Source organism: Typopeltis vanoorti, chromosome 19 (genome assembly GCF_054136105.1).
Source record: "Typopeltis vanoorti isolate ZY-2024b chromosome 19, IOZ_Tvanoo_1.0, whole genome shotgun sequence".
Taxonomy (NCBI): domain Eukaryota; kingdom Metazoa; phylum Arthropoda; class Arachnida; order Uropygi; family Thelyphonidae; genus Typopeltis; species Typopeltis vanoorti.
This window is the reverse complement of record NC_143567.1, coordinates 27,122,067-27,147,010: the sequence shown is the minus strand read 5'-3', so window position 1 is coordinate 27,147,010 and position 24,944 is coordinate 27,122,067. Positions and strand designations below refer to the sequence as shown.

At 34.4% G+C, this 24,944-nt stretch overlaps 1 protein-coding gene across 1 annotated transcript in view; it reads left to right on the top strand.

Annotated features, from left to right (window-relative positions):
• The window catches only part of ArgRS-m (arginyl-tRNA synthetase, mitochondrial), a 156,374-nt gene that overhangs the window by 106,041 nt on the left and 25,389 nt on the right, over window positions 1-24,944 (top strand). The window contains exons 14-15 of the mRNA XM_090409394.1: window positions 5,825-5,952; window positions 17,262-17,436. Of these exons, the coding sequence (XP_090265520.1) occupies window positions 5,825-5,952; window positions 17,262-17,436 (303 nt within the window). The remainder of the gene's footprint in view (window positions 1-5,824; window positions 5,953-17,261; window positions 17,437-24,944) is intronic.

Genomic DNA, 24,944 nt, shown 5'->3' with positions numbered 1-24,944 from the left:
GTGTTTTCAGATTTGTTCCAGTAGCTGACTTTTCGCTGTTCACCCTGGTTCCCTGGCAAAAACAACGGGGGCCTTGTTTAACCGGGCGATGCCCCAGCCAGCATGAAATTTTGTCATGTTGTACCATCATTTTTTATTTTGGTTTAACCAATAAGAATACAATTTGGTCAGCTAAATCCCAAATTGCCAGCCCATCCTCATTCATTCAGTATCCAAGTAGATATCCAACAGGGTTCACCAGGAGAAGCTGAGGATTGGACAGTAGGTCAGAAGCCCTGGTCGGTTCTCCACATTCCTTTAAAGGCTGTGTGGAGGTCTCCTCTCAGTTATACAGCTTTGACCCTTAAGCACCTTGAAAATCAGTTTATGAATTGACCAAAATAAGCCAACAATACTATTTAGTCTTGGCATTTTTTATTAGATCAAAAATAGTTATAGAAAATAAAATAATAGAACAGATGACATAGTTTAATTATTTAGGTTGCATAATAACATAAAGATATAAATGAAAAAATAATAAAATTTCAGAAAGTCTATGAAACAATTAAAAGGACACTGAATAAAAAAACAAGACAAGAAACTTAACTAAAATTTTACTAAGTAATGACCACTCCCACTCTGTTATATGGTTCAGAAACATGGACTATTAAAAAGAAAGATGAAAGGAAAATACCAGCTACAGAGATGAGATTTTTAAGAGCAATAAAAGGATGCTCAAAATTGGACCATATAAGAAATTAAGACATCAGAAAAGAACTAAATATTTATAACATAATTGAAAAGATCATGGAATATAGAGAGAAATGGAAAGAACATCTGTTTAGGAAAGATATTGGCTACCAAATAAAGTGGATAGATATAGACCAAAGGGGGGGGGGGGAGAGAGAGAGACCAGTGAAGCTGTAACAGGCAAATGACTAATCCTTGAAGAGAAGAAGAAGAATTGTGGTTAAGGTTGGAAAAGTTAATTAAATGATAGGGTTCAGGAATGGGTAGATAAAAATGTGAAATTTTATGGTGTGCAGCACAGCTCTGTAAAAAGTAGGTCTTGCCTTATTAATTTTCTCACATGATAATAGAATAACAACAGAATACGATAAGGAAATGGCTACATTATGATACTTTTGACCTATGCAAAGTCATTCAGCAGAACACTGCATTGAAAATTATTGAATAAGTTGGACAAATGGGGGAATGAATATGAAGCTAATGGCAAGGATTGGGGGAGGGGTAGCTGACAGACAACTAGAGAGTAGTGTGTGTTGGAGTGGAATCTAAGAGAAGGAGGATGAATAGTGCAGTATCTCAAGGCTCTTTAGTAGGGCCACTATTGTACAATTTGTATATTAATGATATAGGGAATGATTCAGGGGGAGATATTCAGTTGTTTCCTGTTGGTGCAAAACTGGAACAGACATTAGTTGGCAATGTGGAAAATGGATAATGGTTATCAATTTCATGTTGCTAACATTGGTGACTGACAGACAGACAGACACCATAGAGTAGTATCTGCCTGGGTGACTAGTGAAGGGATTCAAGGCTCCATATTAGGGCCACTATTGTACAATTTGTATATTAATGATATAGGGAATAATTCAGGGGTGGGGATATTCAGTTGTCTCCTGTTGTGCAAAACTGGAATGGGCATTAGTTGGCAGTGTGGACTAGGGATGATGGTTATCAGTTTCATGTTGCTGCCATGGGTGGCTTAAAGCCATACAGACACCATAGAGTAGTATCTGACTGTCAGACAGATTCCGTTATACACTACTTTTACTTTTTGACATAAAGCTTGTATTAGCAACTTGAATTACATTAGTGATGAAATGAAAATTTGATCAAATCATTATGTCAAAATGTAAAATTTTATTGATGATTGATGAATTGACTATGTCAAGTAACAAATCCACTTTCATTTGTATACATTCAAACTTGTATATTGGACAGCGGATTGAGCTCGTCCATAAATTTGTTCTTGGACTGGAAAAGGGATATTTGATTCTCTGCTAAATTATCTTTGGTTGTGCAATATGACAGAAAACTTTAAAATCTCGCATTTGTGTCAACATTAATTGTAAAAGTGGAGTTACCAAACTAATGAAAGAGAAATGTTCATTAATCATTAATTCCTCTCCTTGTGCTAATCCTGATTCATCTATTAGATGGTGATATTGTGAAAGCTGCTATTGTTATTGATAGATTTAAAGCATTTGTTGACAAACTTTATGTCATTAATCGCACATCACCAAAAATTGTCAGAGAAATTAAAGTGTGCAAACTCATGTGATAATGAACTGTTAAGAACTGGAAGAATTTTAAGCACACAATGGGTAACATCTAGTTTCCAGTATGTTTCAGCTGTTTGGAATAACTCCTTTTTCAAGAAGCATACGATGATTCAAAGTGAGATCCAAAAGAAAAATGCATATATGAACTACAGAAAAAAAAATTACAACTAAAAACTTTACATTGGAGTTGAATTTAATGTATGATGCTCTTCAAGAGTTATCAGACCTAAGTTTGGATTTGCAGAACACAGTATAGATCTATTCAGGCTAAATAAAAGAAGAGAAGTTGTTGTGCAACTTTTTAATGAAAGACAAATGATTCTGAGACAGTAATACAAAGATGCCACCAAAATTCTGATTTCAAGGAATTTCACTTCATAGGACAGATTACAGAAATTATTTTCCAGTTCATTCAAAAGCTTTTGACAGAACTTGGAAACAGTCAATAGAAAACATTACTGGTTATTACTTGATAGTAAAAATGCTGATTTAGCAGCATCAGCTCAAGTACTTGACGACAACAGTGGCCTAAAAAATATTAACTCTCAAGTGACATTTGGTGAAAGTGAAGTTAGAAAGTTGTCAATTAGGCTTCACTTAAATGAAAGAGATAAACTTTGTGTATTTCAAAAATACCTAACCGAACAGACAGTTTTCAGAAAAATTGTAGCATTTGATGAAATGCTCTGCGTATATCACTTTCAATAAGTGAATGTGAACACAGATTTTCACAAATGAATTGTCAACCTAAACAGATATTTGTTGATGACAAAAGCTGTTTCTCTCTCTCTACAATTTATTAAAATGCTATGCCCACTGCTGACACACTTTGATTCAGCAAAATATGTCAATTCATGGCATCTTAGGAAACATCATTCAGCAATATGCTAGCCTTTTATAATAAAGTTACAAGAGCAGTAGATGAGGGAAAGGCATATACTGCCATTTTCTTGGACTTAGCGAAGGCATTTGACAGGGTGCCACATGATTAGCTGATATTTAAGTTGCAGCACATGAATCTGGATGTCAGGTTGGTCAACTGGATTCAGGATTGGCTGTCCGATAGGTATCAGCAAGTTGTGTATGGTGGGGAAGTTTCAAGGAGGTAGAGGGTTACAAGTGGGGGTCCCACAGGGCTCAGTACTGGGACCTATATTGTTTAATCTTTATACCAATGACATTGTCAGTGGATTTCAGGGAGATATTCAGTTGTTTGTGGATGATGCGAAGCTGGGAAGGGTTATTAGTAATAGTGCAGATGTGGTAGCCCTGCAAGAGGATTTGAATAAGCTAGACAGATGGGCAAAAAAGAGGATTTGAATAAGCTAGACAGATGGGCAAATGAATGGGGGGGGTGTCGGTTTAATGCAGCAGAATGTAAGGTCTTGAGGTTTGGGACACATTGTTTGGGGCTCTGCATATTCTGTGGGAGGAGCTATACTGGAAGAAGTAGGGGAGACGAGATCTGGGGTTGATAATTGTTCTCAGATTTGATCCCCAGGATTTGAAGTGGATAAATTAACTCTAGAAAGGGTATAAAGATGGTTTCAGGACTGTACAATGTTAGTTATGAGGATCAGCTGAGGGAATGTGGATTAGAGTTTGGTGGATAGAAGAAAGCGAGATGATATGATTGAGACTTTTAAACTGTTTAGAGGTGGTTACAGGGTTGACACTGGGGAGTTCTTTCGCTTGGTTGAACGGGAAGGAGTGATGACAAGGGGCCATCCCTGGAAGTTACGAAAGGAAACTGTGAGCAAAAGGGTGAGGCGTGGTTTCTTTGTATGGAGGGTGGTTGAAGAGTGGTGAGAGCAAGAACGGTCAATGAGTTTAAGGAGTGGTATGATAGACTTTGTGTTTCCTAGGAGGGACCTCCCACAATGAGTCTTGATAGACTCTGTGTTTCCTAGGAGGGACCTCCCGATGAGTCTTGATAGACTCTGTGTTTCCTAGGAGGGACCTCCTGCGATGAGTCTTTTGACTCTATGGAGGCCTGAATAATAATAATAAAAATAGTAAAGAAAGAAGCCAGTGTATTGCATCAGATAAGAACTTAATAAAACTTTGGAATTTTATGCACATTTTACTTATTTTTTATGTACTTGTACAGTAAAGTTATGCTTAATAATCTGTGTTATATACTTAATTTATTGTTCTTGTTCCAAAAATATTATTGCACTATGATATAATAATATCAGTAAATAATTTTTTATTTTCATATCCTTTTAATTTTCAATTTTTTCTGCTAACAAAGAATGAGTACCAGCACCATTTTTTTTTTGACAAAAAAGAAGAAAAAAAAACACTTGGCATCATTACTGACTGAGTTACAAAGTGTCTTATAAAGTCATATTTATCCAACTGATCCTATGATTATATGGAGCATTTTTATATTAATTATTATCTTCATTCTGTTTATATAATACTAGAATTTTTGTGAATTATTTTATTTAAAAATATAATAGGGATAACCTAATAATTTCCTTTTTAATGAATTTGAGTGAACAAACATGGGTGCTGTTTATTATACACCATCACTTGTAAATTTTTTGCATTATTTTAAAGGCATGTCTTTCTGAAATTTGTTACTTTTCGAAAAACTTAAAAATAGCTGTCACATCCTCTTCACTAGCTTGGATCATTTGGCCTTTTTAATCTCTAGATATGTATATGTTTGTATAAATTTATAAAGCTTTAGTAAGGTCACATCTTTACTACTGCATGCAGATCTGGTCACCCAGATTCTGCAGAGATGAAATGGAAAGAATCCAGATGCAAGTGACAAAGATTGTGGCAGGTCTATGGAATGTTCCCTGTGACAATAGATAGAGTCTTGTGGACTTCAGAAATAGCTGATAGGTGGAAAAGAAGAGCATATAAGTTATTAAAGGGGTTTTTATAGGATTGACACTGAAGAATTCTTTCAGTATACATGGCAGGAAAGGAGAGAATGAGGGACACCCATGGAATTGTGTAAGAGTGTGGTTAGTAAAGAATCTAGTGTTTGGACTAGATTTTTGCTTGGAGGGTGGTGAATGGATGGAATGGGTTGCCAGAGGTAGTTGTGAATGCTTCGTCAGTGAATGAGTGTGAGGAGAGGTATGATAGGTATTGTGAATAAATAATAATTAGTATTAGTATATAAAAATAATTTACTAATTATTTACAGCCAACATTTTCATACCCTTAAGCTAACATTATCAGAAGCAATTTAACACTACCGAACTTAGTGAAGACAGAAACTAAAATTACCTTGATAACAAGGACAATTGTGTGCGTAAATGTATAATAGAATTTGTGTAAATTCTATTATAAATAAAAAAAACTTCAAAATTAAAGAAGCAGTTCGAAAGGTGTGAAAATCAGCAATTAAAATACCATTAAAATATAAACAGAAATGAAATATTGAGAATAAGCCATACACTTTGTTCCTTTCTTTCTTTCTCTGCTGTAGCTTTTTTTTTAATGGTATCATTATTTCTAGATGAAACATATGAGCAAGTTAATATTCACATTCTTTGTATTGTTTTATGTAGCAGTCTACATCATATACAGTTTGGTAAAATAAATGGATTGAGTACAAGAAAGGGAAAAATTGTTTTTTTGAAAGATATTTTAGATGAAGCCCAAGAACAAGCACTGGAATTCATGAGGATATCTCCAAGTAAGTGTAGCATTATCCTTTGTAATTGTCTTTATTGATTAAAATGCTTGTTGCCTTTTTATTAATCCTATCCATCCCACTCAAATAGTCTACTTCATTAGAAAGATGAAAAGCTATATATGGCTCATTTGGTAACAACAACAAAGTTTGTCTCCTGGATTTTTTTTTTTTTTTTGGTGGGGGGGGGGTCCTGAAAAATAAGCAAACCACTGGAGAACACCAGGGAAGCAGATAATGTAGGTATGAATAACTGTCCTATTGTAACATTAACAGCAATGCCCTTTGATTGGAGAGATTTGGGTTAAATTCTGTTAACAATGGAAAAAAAAACAAAAAAACTTTTCCTTTACACAGGCTCAGGCTTGTCAACTGAAGAGAAGTTTGTCTCCTGGATTTTTTTTTTCCCTGCAAAACAAGCCAACCTGCCAGGGAAGCAGATAACATAGGTATGGATAACTGCCCTATTAATTAGGTTAAAACTGATAGTCATGACAGGCCATTTGTTAGCATGCTGATGATAGGCAAATCATTTCATAGGTCTGCATAGAAGACAAATAAAGTAAATGCCATGGATTTCTCAAAAATTGTACAGTGCCATGAATGTAGTTTGTGTGTGTGTGTAGGAAATGCGATATTCTGATGGACCATGAGGCTTGCTTAAATATGAGTGGGGAACATGGTGTTGTAACTGACACAGCAGTTTGATGATTGTGCAAATGTTCAGAGACTATGGAAGTGATACCAAGGGGGAAAAAAGTTCGATTGGGGATAAAGCAAGCAATAATGATGTTGACCAACAGAGTGAAATTAATGATAAAGTAGCAGTAATGATGATGAAAAACATAGTGCAATTAACAGTAAGGTGGCGAACAAGTGTGTGTGTGTGAGTGACTGGCAATAAAATAGCAGTGAATGATAGTGAAAAAAGGATGTAGGATTTGAAAGCTGAGTTTTTGAAGATCAGTTTGGCTAGATATGTATGGAAGAGTGAAGAAAATATAAACGAATTATGTCAACATGAAAAAGGTAACAAAAAATCCCACATTGTATGGCGAGTTGATTATCAGAGGTGTGTTAAACGAGAAGATGTATGGGGTTTGTTTTCCAGGAGGTAAAATGAATAGAGTGATTGAGGCATTGGATATGAGGAGTAAACAAGCAAAGGAGTTGGTAGTGGGGACAAATGACTTGACTGAGAATAAGGAATATATAATTACTAAAATGAAGAGCCAAAAGGTTTCTGATCATCAATGCAAAATTACATAAGCAAAATGAATATTAGATCCAGCATATTTCAAAGCTGAATGTAGAAACTATGAAAGTTTCGTAAGAAGGAACATGTAAGACTGGCTATCAGGAGGTTGTTGAGAAGGATAAGAGATAATAGTGTGATAGGAAAGGTAGTCAATGTGTTGCCCAGGTATGACAGTGATGAGATGAGGCAGAGAGCAAGAATTATGAATAATATGTTAGCAGAAATGTGTGAAGAGAAAGGAGTGCAGTTTGTTAATGTGTGGAATGTGTTAATGTTTGAAGGAAGAATTAAATTATATAAGCGTGATGGACTGCATTTGAATGGTTTTGGTGGGAGTCATTTGGAGAGATTGCTGCTAGAAAGGAGAGTAATGAGTGCAGAGAATGAATCTGAACAAGTCAGAAACAATGTAAAAGAGTTGGAGAGTAAGGAAGGAAGGAGATATTGAAGTGGTGCTTATGAATGAAGAAGTGAGTAGAGAATGAGAGAACAAGTATGCAAGACAAGCAGAGAAATGGGGAGACTCAGGGTGATGCTCTGAGAAAGGTTGATGCTCCAAGAGGATGTGAATATGTGTGTAGACAGAAAGGGAAGGGGGGGTGACGTGGGACGTAGGGAAAATAGTTGGATTTGAAGAAGTTTCTGGGTTGAGTAAGGAGATTAAGAAATGGCCTGAGAAAAGTATGGAGAAGTCACATCTAATAAGTGGTATCAGTAAACTTGTTATAGATCCAAGAATGAGCTGTTATGTTTGTATGTGAATGTTAGAAGTATCAGAAACAAGGGAAAAATGAAATGGTTGCATTGATTGAGTTCCTTCACCCAAAAATTGTTGGAATAAGTCAGACATGGTTGGATGAAATCTTTACAGGAATAGAGATGGAAAAGTATGATGTATTTCGTGAAGATAGAAAGGATAAAAAGGGAGGTGGAGTGCTATTGGTGATGGAAAAATAGTTATGTCCATATAAGGTAGAGATGCAAGGGGAGGAAATAGTGGTAGTGGTTTTGAGACAGCATGGTGTGAATTCATTGGATCTTGTTATAGACACCTGGTAATGTGAAGGGTAGTTATCACGAAATGTATAAGCAAATGGGACAGGGATAATCATTATGGGTGATTTTATTCTTTTATTCCCAAACCAAGAAATTTTATTCTTGGTTTGGGAACTGGCTCCCACTGATGAAACCTCAGTTAAGGTCGAAACCGGTCTGGATAGTGACCCTTTCCAGAAAACATAGCATTATACATGTCTGTAAAGATATGTGCTTTACATTATGAGATACTAAGGCAAGTGATGTGAAGTTATTATCTTCTATATACGAGTTGTCCCAGTCCTGAAAATACTTCAGGCACAAACTTGGTTTGCTTACACTTGGACAAAGGATTAAACCAAGAATAAAATTTCTTGACATCTTTAATTATAGTATAACCAAGTGGAAAAATTGCAATGGCAGTATAGATTGGGATAATGATATAGCAATCGGAAGTAAAGAAAATGAGTTTCTTGAGTTTTTGAGGGACAACTATCTCAGGCAGTATGTAACAGAGGGCACACAAGGATTGAGGGTCTTGGATTTGATCATCTAATCAGAGGATGTTATTATAATTGCACTGTCAAATCTCCCTCCATCTGGTGAGAGTGACCATGAAGTGATTACCTGGATGATTATCAGCCATGTGAGGACTTCTGTGAGGGGAAGGTATATGTGGAACTACAAGGCTGGTGATTATGAGAAACTCAGGAGATATCTTGCAGCTGAAGCATGGAATGAGGAGTTGGGTAGAAAGGAGGGTAGTGCTGCTTGGGTGATATTCTAGAACTATCTAGTAGAAGCAATGTCTAAATGTATTCCAAAGGTCAGAAGGTTAAATAGGGTAAGTGTGAAATGGATGAATGAAGAGATTAAACATGCAATACAGAGAAAAGGGCATTAGAGGCAACATAAGAGGAATGGTAATAATCAATTCCATGAAGAATACAAAGAATAGGCAAGAAGGGTGACTCAGTTGGACCATTAGGTAGCAAAAGTTCAGTATGAGCAGTAGTTAGCTAATGAAGCCAAAAAAAAAAAAAAATTCTGTTAGCAGCTGCTGCAGAGGATATAGTTGAGATGTTTAATGAGCAGCTCATACAGGTCTTTCATCCTTGTGAATTTGGCATCATGGAGAGTTCGAGAGCAATGGATGATGAGGAGGAGAGACTGTGAGTGAGGAAGAGGTATATGGAGAATTAAGCAAATTTGATATTAATAAGGCTGTGGGACTTGATGACATATCACTGCGTATTTTGAAGCAGTGTGCCAGAGGAGTTGACATATGCCTTGAATCTTTGTTTAATATGAGTATTACATTGGATCAAGTTCCAAAGGAGTGGAAGGAAAGCAAGATTATACTGCTTCATTAAGGAGAGGTGACAGAAGTCAAGCATCAAATTATAGGCCAATCTGTGTGTCAGGTGTTGTGGTTAAAGTGTTGGAAATACTGGCAAGAATTAGGATACAGAATTGGATTGACAACAGTGATATTTCTTTGATGGACAGCATGGATTTGCTAAAGGAAGATCATGTTTTAGTGATCTACTTACTTATTACAATAAGGTGACAGCAGACTTGGACGTGCGAGATGGATACACAATAGATGGATACTCATGCTTTGTAAAGACTTCTGATAGATTACTACATGATAAATTGATTGTCAAACTAGAGTAGATGGATTTGGATATTAGACTTGGATTAGATTGGAGATTGGCTGTCTGATAGGTATCAATAAGTTGTTATGGAGAATCAATATTGCATAAGAGGAAAGTCACTAGTGGTGTGTCTTAGGGGTCAGTTTTAGGACCATTGCTGTTTAACCCTTTATGTTAATGATATTAAGGAAGATTTGAATTTGGATATACAATTGTTTGCAGATGATGCAAAGTTGGGATGAACTATGAGGAGTAGAGCAAATGTTTTGGCTTTACAAGAAGACTTGAATAGACTGACTGAATAGGCATGGGAGTGAGGATATCAGTTCAATGTTACAAAATGTAAGGTTTTAACATTTGGAAAACAAAGATGGGATGTAGAATATACTCTTAGTGGGATATATTGTTGGAGGTGGAGAAAATAAGAGATATTGGGGTGATGGTGGATAAGGATCTCAAATTTAAAGGACATATTGTCAAAATTGTAAGCACAACACAACGAATTCTGGAAATGATGTGGATTACACTGACTTGTAGAAGTAAGGAGATTCTTGTTCCATTATATAAGGCTCTGATTAAGCCACATATGGACTACTGTGTGCAGATTTGGTCACCTAGTTTTCAAAATTATGAAGAGATGCTGGTGAGGGTTCAGAGGCAATTGACCAAACTGATCTCTAGAATATTGAATATGATGGAAGGTTGTGTCAATGCAATTTGCAGAGTCTAGTGGATAGGAAGAAGAGGAGTGATATGATAGAGAAATACAAGTTGGTAAGGGGTTGTTATGTTATAGAATTAATGTTGAAGAGGGTTTTCATAAAATGGTGGGAGATTGGGGGAGAACAAGAGGTCATCTCTGGAAGCTGTTTAAAGAGTGTGTGAGCAAAGGAGTGAGAAGCAGGTTTTTTTGCATGGAGAGTTGTGAATGATTGGAATGCATTGCCTGAGATCATGGCGTCTGCAGAGAATTTGAATGTGTTTAAGGCACAGTATGATGAGATGTATATATATGACAAAAGGGACTTCCTATATGAGTCCATGACTCCATGGGCGAGGGTCTTAGGATAATAATAATAATAATTGAACCTAGAATGTTAAGTTGAGGATGAGATATTTTTAACAAATAAATAAGATAAATCACACATTTCTCATATTAGTCTTAAAAGCATTTGAATAGTAATAGTTTTCATGAAAGTATACTAATTCAAAAATTAAATAATTTATGCATTTATCATGTCTTAGAAAGTGACAGAAAGATTTTTCCCTCTCAGGGCTTTCTTCTCATAGACAGAAAAACCCTCTAAACACTTACAAATTAACTGTGGTGATAAGATTAACTAATATATCTTTATAAAATTTGTTTTGAAACCCAGTTTATATAGCCATAGCAGTTCATTTCTTAATCATGCATGGAAATGGTGATTTATTATTAAAATGTTGTATTCAAGTGGTTTGTGATACATACAAATAATATATATGAGAACATTCCTTTAGGCTACATATCAAGAAATTGATGATGATGATCAAATCAATTTCTTCAGTGTCAGAGAAATATCATGTTTAAAAATGTTTTCAGAAAATAAAAATTCTGAACCTTTTATTTCAGAAATACACAAAGATATTGATATATTATCAGACATCAATGTATGTTGATGGAGGAAATTTGAAAAAAAAAGTTATAGTTTTTATTTTATGAAGATATGGTGCTATTATATTGCTGAATGTTCACAGCTTTGACTGTCAAGTTACAGATTGTATGTGTTCTGATATCTAATGTTGTTGCATCAGAATCTTTTCAACCTATGCATAAAAAATGTTCCAAAAATATGAAATTACAAGAACAAAATAGCCAGAAAGGAAGAAAATATTTACTAGTTAGTGCTGTAAATTTGGGTTTTGCTATTAGCAAAATTTTCTTCTATTCAGTGAAATTGCTATTACAACTATATGAGTTAGTAAAAGTTATAATAGCATGCACAATCACTGAGCATGTTTTAATTGTGTTTAATAATATGTCTTTAAAAAAGAAAAGTGCAATTTACTGCTTCACATATAATATGACAATTTATATAGTGAAAATAGAAGTAATTAATTTGTTTTGTGAGCAATATGATTTTATTAATTTTTTTTTTCATTTAATAATACTTCTTTATAACAAATACTAAATAGTAACTAAATTTAATTTACTAGTGTAACAAAAGAAACACAAAGTGTCCCTAAGATGCATTTCTAGTGAGTAAAATTTTGAAATATTTCAACTACTGGTTTTGAAATTGTTAACTCTTCTGTTATGCTCTAACTGGCACTATTCCAGTTGGCCCTGTGAGTATACACTCATATGACTGGAATTCGCATGTCTTTAACTGTTTGCCAGTTCCTTGGTTTAGTTTATTGCTCTCTCAAAATTGTTTTTGTGGAAGATATTTTGTTTTTGCTTAGTATGATGTGTATTTGTGAAATTAATTTTTCAGTGAAGAAATGTAAAAAAATGTAAGTCAAAGTCTGGAAACTAGTTTTTAGTCCTCATTCCTCAAATTAGTTTCCAGACTGACTATATGATGGCATCTTATATTGTAAGCTATCTACATGGCTGAGTGACTTCATCACATGTCACTTGCTAGGGGGAAAAGACTCACACTCAAATTTCATCTGTGAAGAGAGGAACTTTATTAAGTTTTTCAAGCAAATCCAAGTTATTTATTTCGTATCCAAACACAAGTAGTACAGTAGTAAGTAAGTGGTACAACATGATTTACAACAAATTAGGATACATTACAAATTAGGATGGCATCTTATATTGTAAGCTATCTACACGGCTGAGTGACTTCATCACATGTCACTTGCTTGGGGGAAAAGACTCACACTCAAATTTCATCTGTGAAGAGAGGAACTTTATTAAGTTTTTCAAGCAAATCTAAGTTATTTATTTCGTATCCAAACACAAGTAGTACAGTAGTAAGTGGTACAACATGATTTACAACAAATTAGGATACATTACAATGAGATCAGCTTAGATTTGGTAGGTGAATTATACAGAGAATAATAATTAAATATGAAAAAAAGAAACTATACATAACTTATATACAATAAACATGGTTAGATGTTCCTCCAGTATCTTGCACAATCAACTGCTCTTTTTGTGCAGGATATAAGGTTCTCTTTTGCACAAAGCAATGGAAGAAAGGGACAAGAAAGGTGTTCCATGGACTGGGTTGTCCCACACTCACAATTGTCTGGGCCAGTGAGGTAGCCCCATTTGATGAGGTTTTGTTTGCAGCATCCTGTCGTCCAGAGTCTGTTTAGGCTTTTTCAAGTATTCCAGTCCTAGTGGGCACCACGTGGAGGATGTTTGGCTGTTGGAATACCAGTATTATTTTCAGGATATAGTGCAAGCCATTGTTGAAGTCTTGTCTCTGGGAGGATTTTAGGTGGTTCAACAGTTGTCAGGAAGCTATGTCGGGATCTTAGTCTTTGGGGCACTGCAGGCGAATAGTGGGCGGCGTTCATCATTCATTTGTCTGCTTCTTTTATCAGCTGAGAATGCAGATCTTTGAATTGAAGGGTGTGCAATACCAGCCAAAGTATACAGGTCTTTTAGTGGTGTTGGTTTCAGGCATCCTGTAATTAAGTGGCAGCTTTCATTCAATGCTGGATCAAGTTTTTCAGCATGGCAGGATCTGGACCATACTGGGCAGGCATATTTGACAGAAGAACAGCAAAGAGCCAAGGCAGAAGATCTCAGTGTGCTAGGGTCTGCACCCCCATTTGGAGGAGGTAAGCTTTCTTAGTATGTTGTTTCTTGCATTCACTTTTGCCTTTGTTTTTACTATGTGGGTTTTATATGAGAGGGTGCGATCGAGACTCACACCGAGGTAGATTGGTTTCCAGGAATGTTCTATATTAGAGCCTTCCCAAGAAATCTGTAGCTTCCTGTTGGCTTCCTTATTGTTAAGGTGGAAAAGGCCAGTCTGGGTTTTCAAGGGGTTTGGTTTTAGTTGATTGCTGGTATAGTAGTATGTAGTTAGACTATTTAAGGCAAGTGATATAGTAGTTTCAATGAACTTGAAATTTTTTGACTGAGTAGTATGGCAATGCTATGGCAACCAAACGCAAGTGATCAAGCAAATCTAAGTCAGCAATCTTAGACTTAAATAGCACAGTTTTTTCTCTTAGCAACTTCATAATCATTATCAAATTCTTGATATGTACCCTCAGGGGATGCAGGATAATTTTGATTGTACTACATGTAAGAGTTACACCATTGCTAACTTCCAATCAACACTTTTCCTCCAAATTAATCTGTTAGTCGTCAAGACTCCAACATTACGAGATCTTATATTTCTTTCTTTTAAGGTATGCTTTCTGTATCAATCCATCTACATCTTGGTCTTCCTCTGGCTCTTTTTTCCTACCAACCTGGCAAAGAACACCTGTTTTGCTAATATATCCTCTCCCATTCTGTTTAGGTGACCATACCATCTAAGATTAACTCTGCTAACACTTTTTCTGAATGCTAACAATGGCAAGTTCTTTCCTTATATCCTTATTTTTAATGTGATATGTCAATGATACCAACTCTCATATCAGAGGTCCCCAGTCTTTGATTAAGTGTTTTATTTCTAACCCAGCTCTCACAGATCCATAAGTTAAAATGGATTTAAACACTGTCTTGTATATAACTAATTTAGTGTTGTTATTAATTTCTTTCCTATTCCATATAAATTTATTCAGCTGACTTCCTGCCATACCAGCTTTACTAATTCTGTTATCTATTTCCATATTTAATTTACCATCTTCACTAATAATTGTGCCTGAATGGCTGAAATGTTTTACTTGTTCTATAGGTTCACCATTCAGGTTGAGGTTTTCAATGTTTCTGCCTATTTTCATTGTCTTTATCTTTATTGCTGATTTTCATATCAAATTTATTACAACAGTTATTCAATTCAGTCAGGGAATCTTGCACACTTGTACCGGATTTATTCAGAAGTATGACACCATCTGCATAAAATAAAGAGATAAGATTAACATTGCCAATTTTGATATCACTCTTTAGCAACTTGGACCCCCCCCCCCATAAAACCAACAAACCTCTCTGACAGGGTATACTGACTATTTAGCTGGTTACCTTATCTCATTAAGATCACGTTTATTGTCAACATACTCTTCATACCTTGAATTGGCATTGAGGATTTTGAAAATGATTATAGTACAATGTTGTACAATGACTTAAAGTTCAGATCATGAAATACCAGAGGTTTACACTTTGCCATTCTTTATTTAGAGGAAATGGGACTCTTCAACCAGATCACTTGGTTGAGGAATCCCATTTATAACATCCCTATCAGCTCAAAGTGTGAAATTTGTTTGTATCATGGTATAAGTTTTGACCCATAATATGAAGTACTTATTGTTTGCAGGGCTGTTCATGGGGTGTTACAGAAGGCTGTTGAGGATACCATATATTGAAAGGCATACAAATGAATGGGTATTAGAAAAGATCAGCAGAACTTGAAGGCTCCTTAAGGATATTGACAGAAGAAAGTTAAAATATTTTGGACACATAGAAAGGATGGAAGGGGGGATTTCTCAGAACAGTAATAGAAGGTAAAATTCCTGGAAAAAGAGGAAGAGGTAGACCATCAATGAGATAGATGGATGGTGTGTGTGGAGTGACTGATCTTCAGAGAGTTGAGGCTGCCAGAAAAGCAAACAACAGGCCTACATGGCGAGGCCTGGTGTGGCTCATCACTGAGCATCAGCGTGACCATACGGCATCTGTAGATGCCCAGTGAACATAGAGAGAGAGGGGGGGGGGGCTGTTCATATGTATTCTCAACTTATATATTGAATTATGACTACTCTAATATATAAGCTGTGAATACATAAAAAAAATGATAAATCAATTAAATTCTGCAAGCAGTAAAACTTTTCAGTCTTTCAGTGACATTATTTCACCTACAGCTTGTGTATGAATTTTTAATAACTTTGCTTTTGCATAGGATATAAACAATGTGCAAAATACAACAGAGCTGGAATTTATTCAAAATTTAGCATATTTAATTGTAGGAATGTTAACTTTCAACATATCCATTCATTTTAGATACAAAACATATCATGATCTTGAAGTGCCCCAAACATGTTCTGCAGTTGTATTTGAGTTACAGCACTGATTACATTTGTTCTGCTGGCATGAAGATCATTTGAGAGTAAGATTTTGTTGAGTAATCTTCAGTTTTAACATGTCCTCATAGGAAAAAATATAATGCAAATAAGTCTGAGGTGTGAGGTTGCCTAGGTGTTTGCCCACCTCATGCAATCCATCTTTTGAGAAAAACCTTATTTAAAAATTCTCAAACACTGTAGGTGAAGTGGCATGATGTCCCATCTTACTGAAAGACTACCATCATTGTCTTGATTGCCTCTGTTCAGGAATAAGGCAATTTTGCAACATGTTTGAATAAGCATGTTCACCATTCACAATAATTACTTCAAAAAAGAAATATTGCTTTGGCACTAAACAATAAATTGTTATTGTTTAATTAGCCAATGTGGTGCTGTTTTCAATATCTTGGTTAAAATTATGACAAAAAAAATGGATCTTACATGGAAGTTAATCTTCTTTCACCATTTCGTGAACTTCATTCATGTACACTTGCTTGTGTAATTTTGTTTTGAGAATTTGTGAACTGTTGTTGATTTTTGTGGACTGTTTGTAAAAGCCTGCTCTACAGACAACATGGTCTCATGATTTATCCCCGGTTTTTCAATTTGTGGCTTATCAGTAATGGTATCAGTTTCTTTAATTTTTTTCATATGTTTTTAATTGAATACTTATAGATTGCTTTCTTATTAATAATTTCTAAATTTTCTTCTGACAACTGATGCAGAAAAAGTCTGCTTTGTTCTCCAGAACACAATTGGCCTTTTCTTCAGTTAAAGCCATTCAGTATGGTATAGAGTGTAGGTATTACATGTATGATAAAAGAAAGAAATTAAACAAATGAACCATTAATGATTTTATTTAAATCATGAATTAATTGCATTTTGCAGATTGTATTTGTTGAAACTGTGCAAGGAATGTAGAGACACCTTGTATATCTAATATATGATGTATTTTTTTTAATTGTTTGTATAGTAACACCTTTTAATAGCTTTGGGAAAGGTGGTAAGTGTCATTCAAAACATTCAAGAAGACTCCATAGCATCAATAGTAGAAGCAAAATTCACAATAACACACCTTTTCTCAATAAGAAACTAGTCCTTACAATTTTGCTCTAGTGAGAGTTGGCTGTATATGCTTAGTCTGATTATTAAATTTTTTTTATGAGTTCAACTTTTGATTTTTTTTATTTAAGATACTAAAACAGCAAGAGACTTTCATGAAGTTGCTGACATATTAGGAACTACAGCTATCTTTGCAGCTGATTTACAAAATAACCTTCGCAGGGATATCAGTTTTGATTGGAAAAAAGCCTTTCAACGGAAACAGTCAGGCCATCGACTGCAGTATACCCATGCAAGACTCTCAAGGTAATTTTATTAAGTTGATTATATTAGACCTGAAAAAAAAAATTTCCTATTCACCATGAGGGTGCCTCATCAAGATGTTAACGTGGAAAACTGTATGTGAATGGGAGAATGGGAGATTTTTTTTAGATATGCATCACTCTGTTTGGGTAGGAAACAGAGTGATGTCAGTTTGTGTCTTTAATGAGACAGCATTTATTAAGACTTTTTCAAACAAGAGTTAACAGCCCTTACATTCAACCAAGCCCTCCCGCAATCCAGGGCTTTCTTTCTGCACTCAGATCAAATAAAATGGTCTGAACATGCAATTGTTAGACGCTAAGAGAAATTATTAATGATTCTGTCCTGTCTAAGCTGGTCAATTCACTTGGTCATAACAACCTGTTGGACCACATATCTGAATGAAAGATGAGAATGTACTAATGATATGTACTAAATGTACTTAGTACATTTATTGATAAATCACATGCAGTTTGTTCTCATGCATGCATACATTTATAATTGTACTAACCTAAGTTACCTTATATATTTTAGCACCAATAAAATAAAACACTTCTCTCTCTCTCTCTCTCTTTCTAAAAAAAATTACTTATTATTGTGAGGTGCATGAAATTTCTCAATGTAACATTTCCCCATTTTTGAGAGACATGTATTTTTGTCCCATTTTAATGCATGCATGAATAAACCCCATACTTTTAATCTTCTTTGTCTTGTTCATTCCTTTGCTACTATTTTATCTCCCATTCTGTTTACATGGCTGTATCACCTGAGATTAGCTTGCACATTCTTGAATGTTAGTAGAGTTAGGTTGAGGTTCTTTTCTGAGATGTTAATTTTTTTATAGTTCTGCCATCGGTATCATCTATTCATGCCCTGATTTTCTTCAGAATTTTCATAACTGTGATCTCCATTATTTAATTAACTGTTATTTCTGACCTATCTCTTATATCCATAAGTAAAAATTGGTTTGAACACTCCTGTGTACTGCTTACTTGGGTGCAGTTTATTTCTCTTTTTGTTCCATATAAATTAATTCACCTGGCTTTGCACCACATCAGCCACACTTATTTTGGTGTCTATTTCTATATCTATTTGCCATTTCAATTAAAATCTGTATATCAATCTGTGTTTTGGTTACCTGTTTTATAGATTACTGCTGAGAATGCAGTTGATGTTTCCTCTTTTTCTGCTTAATTTTTCAAGAGTTTTTTTTTTTTTATCAGATCTGTCACAATAGTTTTGTATTTAATTTGTGTAATTTAATTTGAAGATATAGATTTATTTAAGGGTATATATCACTGTATTTTTAAATCTTGATCATGTTTATTTCCATCCCAAATGGCTCTCCTTTGCAGGATTTGAATTGTTGCTTCATATTTTCCTGCCATAAACTTACTTGTGCAAGTTTTTTGTGATGATTATGTTAATTTTTCTCATTATGGCATTTGGTACTGCATCTATTCTTTTTTCTCCTCATATTCATGGAGGTATTTCAATCTTATCTCCCATGTTGACCAGAAAACTTGGCAGATGTATTTTATAGCTTTCTGCAAACTGTAAAGTAGAATAATAGCAAACTGAAAATAGAATAGAATTACTCTAAATGCATAAATCAAGTTACTCTAATAGCATAAAGACTGAAGTATCTTAGAAGGCAGAAAGTAATAAGATAAAATCAAGGAGAGAAAACATGACTAAGGTTTAAAAATGGATAAGACATTAATTAAGAGGAAACAAATAACAGCTAATCTACATAAAGCAAATTATAATATGGATGATCTTATTAGAGCAGAGAGATTAGGAAACTTGGATTAAGAACTCAAGGGTATTAAATTGGATGTAATTGGAATAAGTGAACATAGATGCATAAGAAATAGACATCTATTAATAGTAAGTAGAAAATAAGATGAAAGGAAACATGGAGTTGGATTTTTTTTTTTATTTAAAACAAAATATATAAAATTCATATAAGAAAAAAATCTGTCAAATCAAGATATACTGTAAAGGTAGTGCAAGTTGGTTTCTTACAATTAGCCACACTGATGAAAAAGTGGAACTCATCATCATCATCATCATCATCAAATTCCTGACATGTACCAAATTCATGTGAGGAATTTGTATCAAATTCCTGACATGAATTTGATACAAATACAGGATATGAATCAAATTCATATCCTGTACATCCCTCAAGTGGTGTACAGGATATGATAGTACTACATGAAAAATTTACATCATTACTAACTTCCTATCTACAATTTTCCTCCAAATCAGCCTATTACTTGTCAAGACTCCAATATTATCATTATCAGATCTTATATTTCTATTGTCTAAGGCACATTGTACCTTATCAATCCACCTATATCTTGGTCTTCCTCTGGGTCATTTTCCTGTCAACCTGGCAGAGAACACTTGTTTTGCTAATCTTTACTCGCCCATTCTGTTTAAGTGACCATACCACCTGAGATTAGCTCTGCTAACACATTCCTGGATGCTAACACATTCCGACTATGTCAAGTTCTTTCCTAAAATCCTCGTTTTTAATATGATATTGCCATTGATGCCATCTGTTCATGCCTGTAATCTTTCTCAGGACTCTCATATCTGCGGTCTCTAGTCTTTGGTCAAGTGTTTTACTTCTGACCCAGCTCTTAGATCCATAAGTTAAAACTGGTTTGAACACTGTCTTGTATACAGCAAATTTAGTGTTCGACTAATTTCTCTCTTATTCCATATGAATTTATTCGATTGACTTCCTACCATACCAGATTTGTTGATTTTATTGTCTATTTCCATATTTAATTTACCATCTTCATTAAAAATCGTGCCTAAGTAGCTGAAATGTTTTACTTGTTCCACAGGTTCCACATTCACAACACAGCTGACATTTTCAACAATTCTACCTATTTTCATTGTTTTTGTCTTTTTAATGCTGATCTTCATACCATATCTATTACAATTGTTATTCAATTTAGTCAGGGAATCTTGCAAACTTGTAGCAGATTTATTCAGAAGTATAACATCATCCGCATAAAGCAAAGAGCTGACACTAACATATCCAATTCTGATATCATGTTTAATACCACTTTCCTTCATAATGTGATCCATATAGATAATGAATAACAGAGGGGATAATGTACATCATTGTCTCACATCAGATTTAACATTAAACCATCTTTCTGTACATCCTTCAATTTTAACTGCCGACTTACAACTCAAATACAGACTAAGTATTGCTTGATATAATGCCACACTGACACCATATAACTGTAGCATATTGAATAGCTTCTTTCTTTGCACCTTGTCATATGCCTTTTCCAGATCGACAAAACTTAAATACAGATCTTTGTTATATTCCCATGCTTTCTCGACTATTTGTCGTAAAGTGAAGATCTGATCCTGACAGCCTCTATTTTGCCTGAATCCAACTTGTTCTTCACCAAGCTTTTCTTCCACAATTCTTCTCAACCGATTCTCAGGTATACTTTGCATAGACCTTGCTAGGAACACTCAGTAGGCAAATACCTCTGTAATTCTCACATTCAGTTTTATTTCCCTTTTTATATATGGGCACTGTTAGAGCTCTACTCCAATCATCAGGAATTCATCCCTCTGTCCAGGCTTTCTAAATTATGTAGTGCAGCCACTGTAAGACTTTTATACCACCATACTTCAGCATTTCTGGTCGAATATCATCTACTCCTGCTGCATTTCCACATTTCAAGCCTTTAATGGCTTTTTCTACTTCAAGTATGGATATGTATTCCTGACTGTATGCCTGTTGAGTGTTTTTTATCACTGCTTGTTTCATTTTTTTCAAAGTAATTACTCCATACTTCAAGGATATCTTTTTCTCCTGTTTTCATGTCACCTTTATCATCTCCTCTATTTCTAAGCTTCTTCAACAACCTCCAGAATATCTTACCACTTTCTTGATATTTATTTTCTATGTTCTTGCCAAAGTCCTACCATGACTTTTGTTTAGCTAGTTTTACACAGTGTTTTGCTTTCTTACATTTATCTCTATATTCTCTAAGAGCAAAAGCTGACTTATTTGCCAGGAACGTTTCATATGATTTCTTCTTTTCCTTCACTGCCTCTTTAACTTCCTGTGTCCACCATGGAGTCCTGATTTTTCTATCCTTGCAGACAACCTCACCACATGGCTCTCTGGCTGAATCAATCAGGGTTTTCTTCAAGGCTTGCCACTGAATCTCCAAGGTTTGGTTCCTTCTCATACTCTTTCATTTTTTCTTCAATAATCTTTGTGTATGTTAGTCTACGGTTCACATCTGAAAGCTGCTCAAATTTTATCGCTTTAAAACTTTTTTACATCTTATTCTTTTCAATATGAAAATCAGTTTTATCCTGCTCAAGACTAAATAGTGATTGCTTCCAATTTTAAATTATCTGTACACTCTGGTGTCCTGCACCAGGGAGAAAACATCACTATCAAACAATAACATAGTCAATGAGAGTTTTCTTATTCCTTGCCTCTTCTCTCCATGTGAATTTGTGCACATTTTTATGTTGGAACATGGTGTTAGTAATAACCAGTCCATGTCCTGAGCAGAAATCCAACAGGTATTTGCCATTATTATTAGCTTTGCTCTTTTCTCCAAATTTTCCCAAAATATTTTTGTATGTCTGACAATCATTTCCTACTCTGCTATTCAGATCCACAACAAGGACCAACTTTTCCTTTTTCATTGTGTCAGTTACTTTTTCTAAAGCATCAAAAAATCCTCCACTTCTATCTTAGAAGAACCTTCTGTGGGACCATTGGCACAAATAAGTCTCATTGCCCAGTTCCCCATTCTCATATTTGCTGACATCACTCTACTTGAGACTGCCTGCCATTCAAGAAGATTAGCCTCGTATTTTGTGTTGAATACTATGCCTACTCCTTCTTTTCCTTGATTGTTATTGCCTGAATATAACATTTTGTATTTATTGCTCGAAAGATCTCACCAGTTTTTGTCTTTTTTGTTTCAATCACCCCATTTATGTCGATCTGGTATTTATCTAATTCCTCATCTAGCTCCATTTCTTTGCCATTCAGGCTTCTTATGTTGATAGTACCGATCTTTAACTCTGGTGATGTTGTGTTGGGGTGTGTTTTCAGATTTGTTCCAGTAGCTGACTTTCCGCTGTTCGCCCTGGTTCCCTAGCAAAAACAATTGGGGCCTTGTTTAACAGGACGACACCCAGCCAGCATGAAATTTTGTCATGTTGTACCGTCATCTTTTATTTTGGTTTAACCAATAAGAATACAATTTGGTTGGCTAAATCCCAAATTGCCAGCCCATCCTCATTCATTCAGTATCCAGGTAAATACCCAACAGGGTGCACCACGAGAAGGTGAGGATTGGACATTAGGTCAGAAACCCTGGTCGGTTCTCTGCATCCCTTTAAAGGCTATGTGGAGGTCTCCTCTCAGTTATACAGCTTTGACCCTTAAGCACCCTAAAAAAAAAGTGGAAGTTGTTTATGACAAAATGATAAGCATTATTTTAATATTTTTGTAAATTAAATTAAATTTACAATTAAAAGCAATTAAATTATACTTTCCAAGAAACTATATTATTTTTTAATTCTTTATCCAAGGGTAAGCAAACAAAGTTTGTGCATGAAGTATCTTCATGACCAGGCTACTTGTATATAGAGGCGGATGACTTCACATCAATTACCTGAGTATCCCACAAAGCAATGCTCACTTCCTTTTGGATATGCATAATGCTATGCATTATGGGAAGGGCTACTCAGTTGGAGGCAGATCCAGAAGAGATAGCAAGTTTGAATTAATGTAGAAGGCATATATTTCCCATATACAAGTAGTAAAAATGATGTATCACCTTATTATTAAAATACTCTGGATCACAGGTAGTTGTAGAAAGTTTTTTCACCAAGTGAAAAAACTTTCTACAACTATTAAATAGAAATTAAATAGCGAGAAATTATATTCTTGTTTAATCTTTATCTAAATGTAGGTAGACAAAGTTTACGCGTGAAGTATTTTCATAACTAGGCTACTGGTATATGGAGTAATTGATATGAAGTCATCAACCTCATATACATGTAGCCTAGTTGTGAAGATACTTCATGTACAAACTTTGTTTGCTTACACTTGGATAAAGGACTAAACTCGCAAAGAATATAATTTCCTGGCAAGTTTAATAAATTTCCAACCAAGTGAAAAAAATATCCTACAATTTTCATTGGAGATTTTAATGCAACATTAGTTTAAAAAAATAAAATAAAATAAGAAATCATCTGCATTCACTAGAAATGAAAGAGGGGAATGTTAGTAAAATTTGTGGAAGAAAGAAATCTGAAATTATTAACTCAAAACAAATGAACCTGGAGACACCTAAATGGAAATAACAAGAATGAAATAAATCACTCTTTCCTAAACATTTTAAAGCCTCAGAATCCCTATGAAAGCGTTTTTTTTTAAATTATTCGAAAGGAATTATGACAACAAACTATTACAAACAAAATATTTTAATCAAGAAGACAATACAGTGCATAATATTACAAATAATAAAGTTCTAGAAATAAGCTACTTTAATAAAAAAAAATATTAGCATTTTTCCCATTTCACTGAAGGTTTTTTCAGAAACTACAGCTGATATGAGTTATAAATGTGTGTATGTCCTAGGAAACCCCTACAAGTTTTCACAGAAACCCCAGAGTTATGTGGAACATGGTTTAAAGAAAAATTGAAATAGATTTCATATTGTACATAACATAAATAGTGTAAACAGACTAAAGAGCATAGATTCAGTTTATTTATTGCCATTTCTTGCTATGTCTTGCAAAATAGCAAGAAATTTAAGAATTGAAAGACAAAGCTAATAATAATAAAAAAAAGAAACCTAGAAACATCTTAGAAATACTGGATACTAAAAAGAAAATTTTCAAGTAACTTTAGAAAAAAGACATTAAAAAATGGATCCAGTAAAGAATATTGAAAATTTTAACCATATATACCTAAGTATATGCAAGGCTGAAAATTTGCATGGAAATTCAGTAAGAAAAACAAATGACTTAATAGAAAAAGAAAAAACACATGGTATAAGAAACAATATACTGATGGTAAAACAGTAAGAGAAAAAAAAACAACAAAAAAGCTAGGATATATGAAATGTTAATACGGAAATTATTAGGACAACAGAAAATAACAACGGTATAAGGAAAACAAGAAAGCTTCTTGATAATACATTAAATCTTTATGTGATGCCTGTAAAAGATGAAAATGGAATGCTGATAACAAAAAACACACAAATGCGATAACAAAAAAAACACAGAATTTTTATAGATAATAGCTAAATTATTATCAAGTTTAGGTGGGAGATAAATTTTATTGTCTAGTGCGATAACCACCCTGCTTATTGGATGCCTGATGTGGCTCTTGAAAAAGTTCTGAAAATAAATAAATATATATATATATATATATATATATATATATATATGAAATGAATAAAAATAAAAAAAATCCTTAGTCCACATAG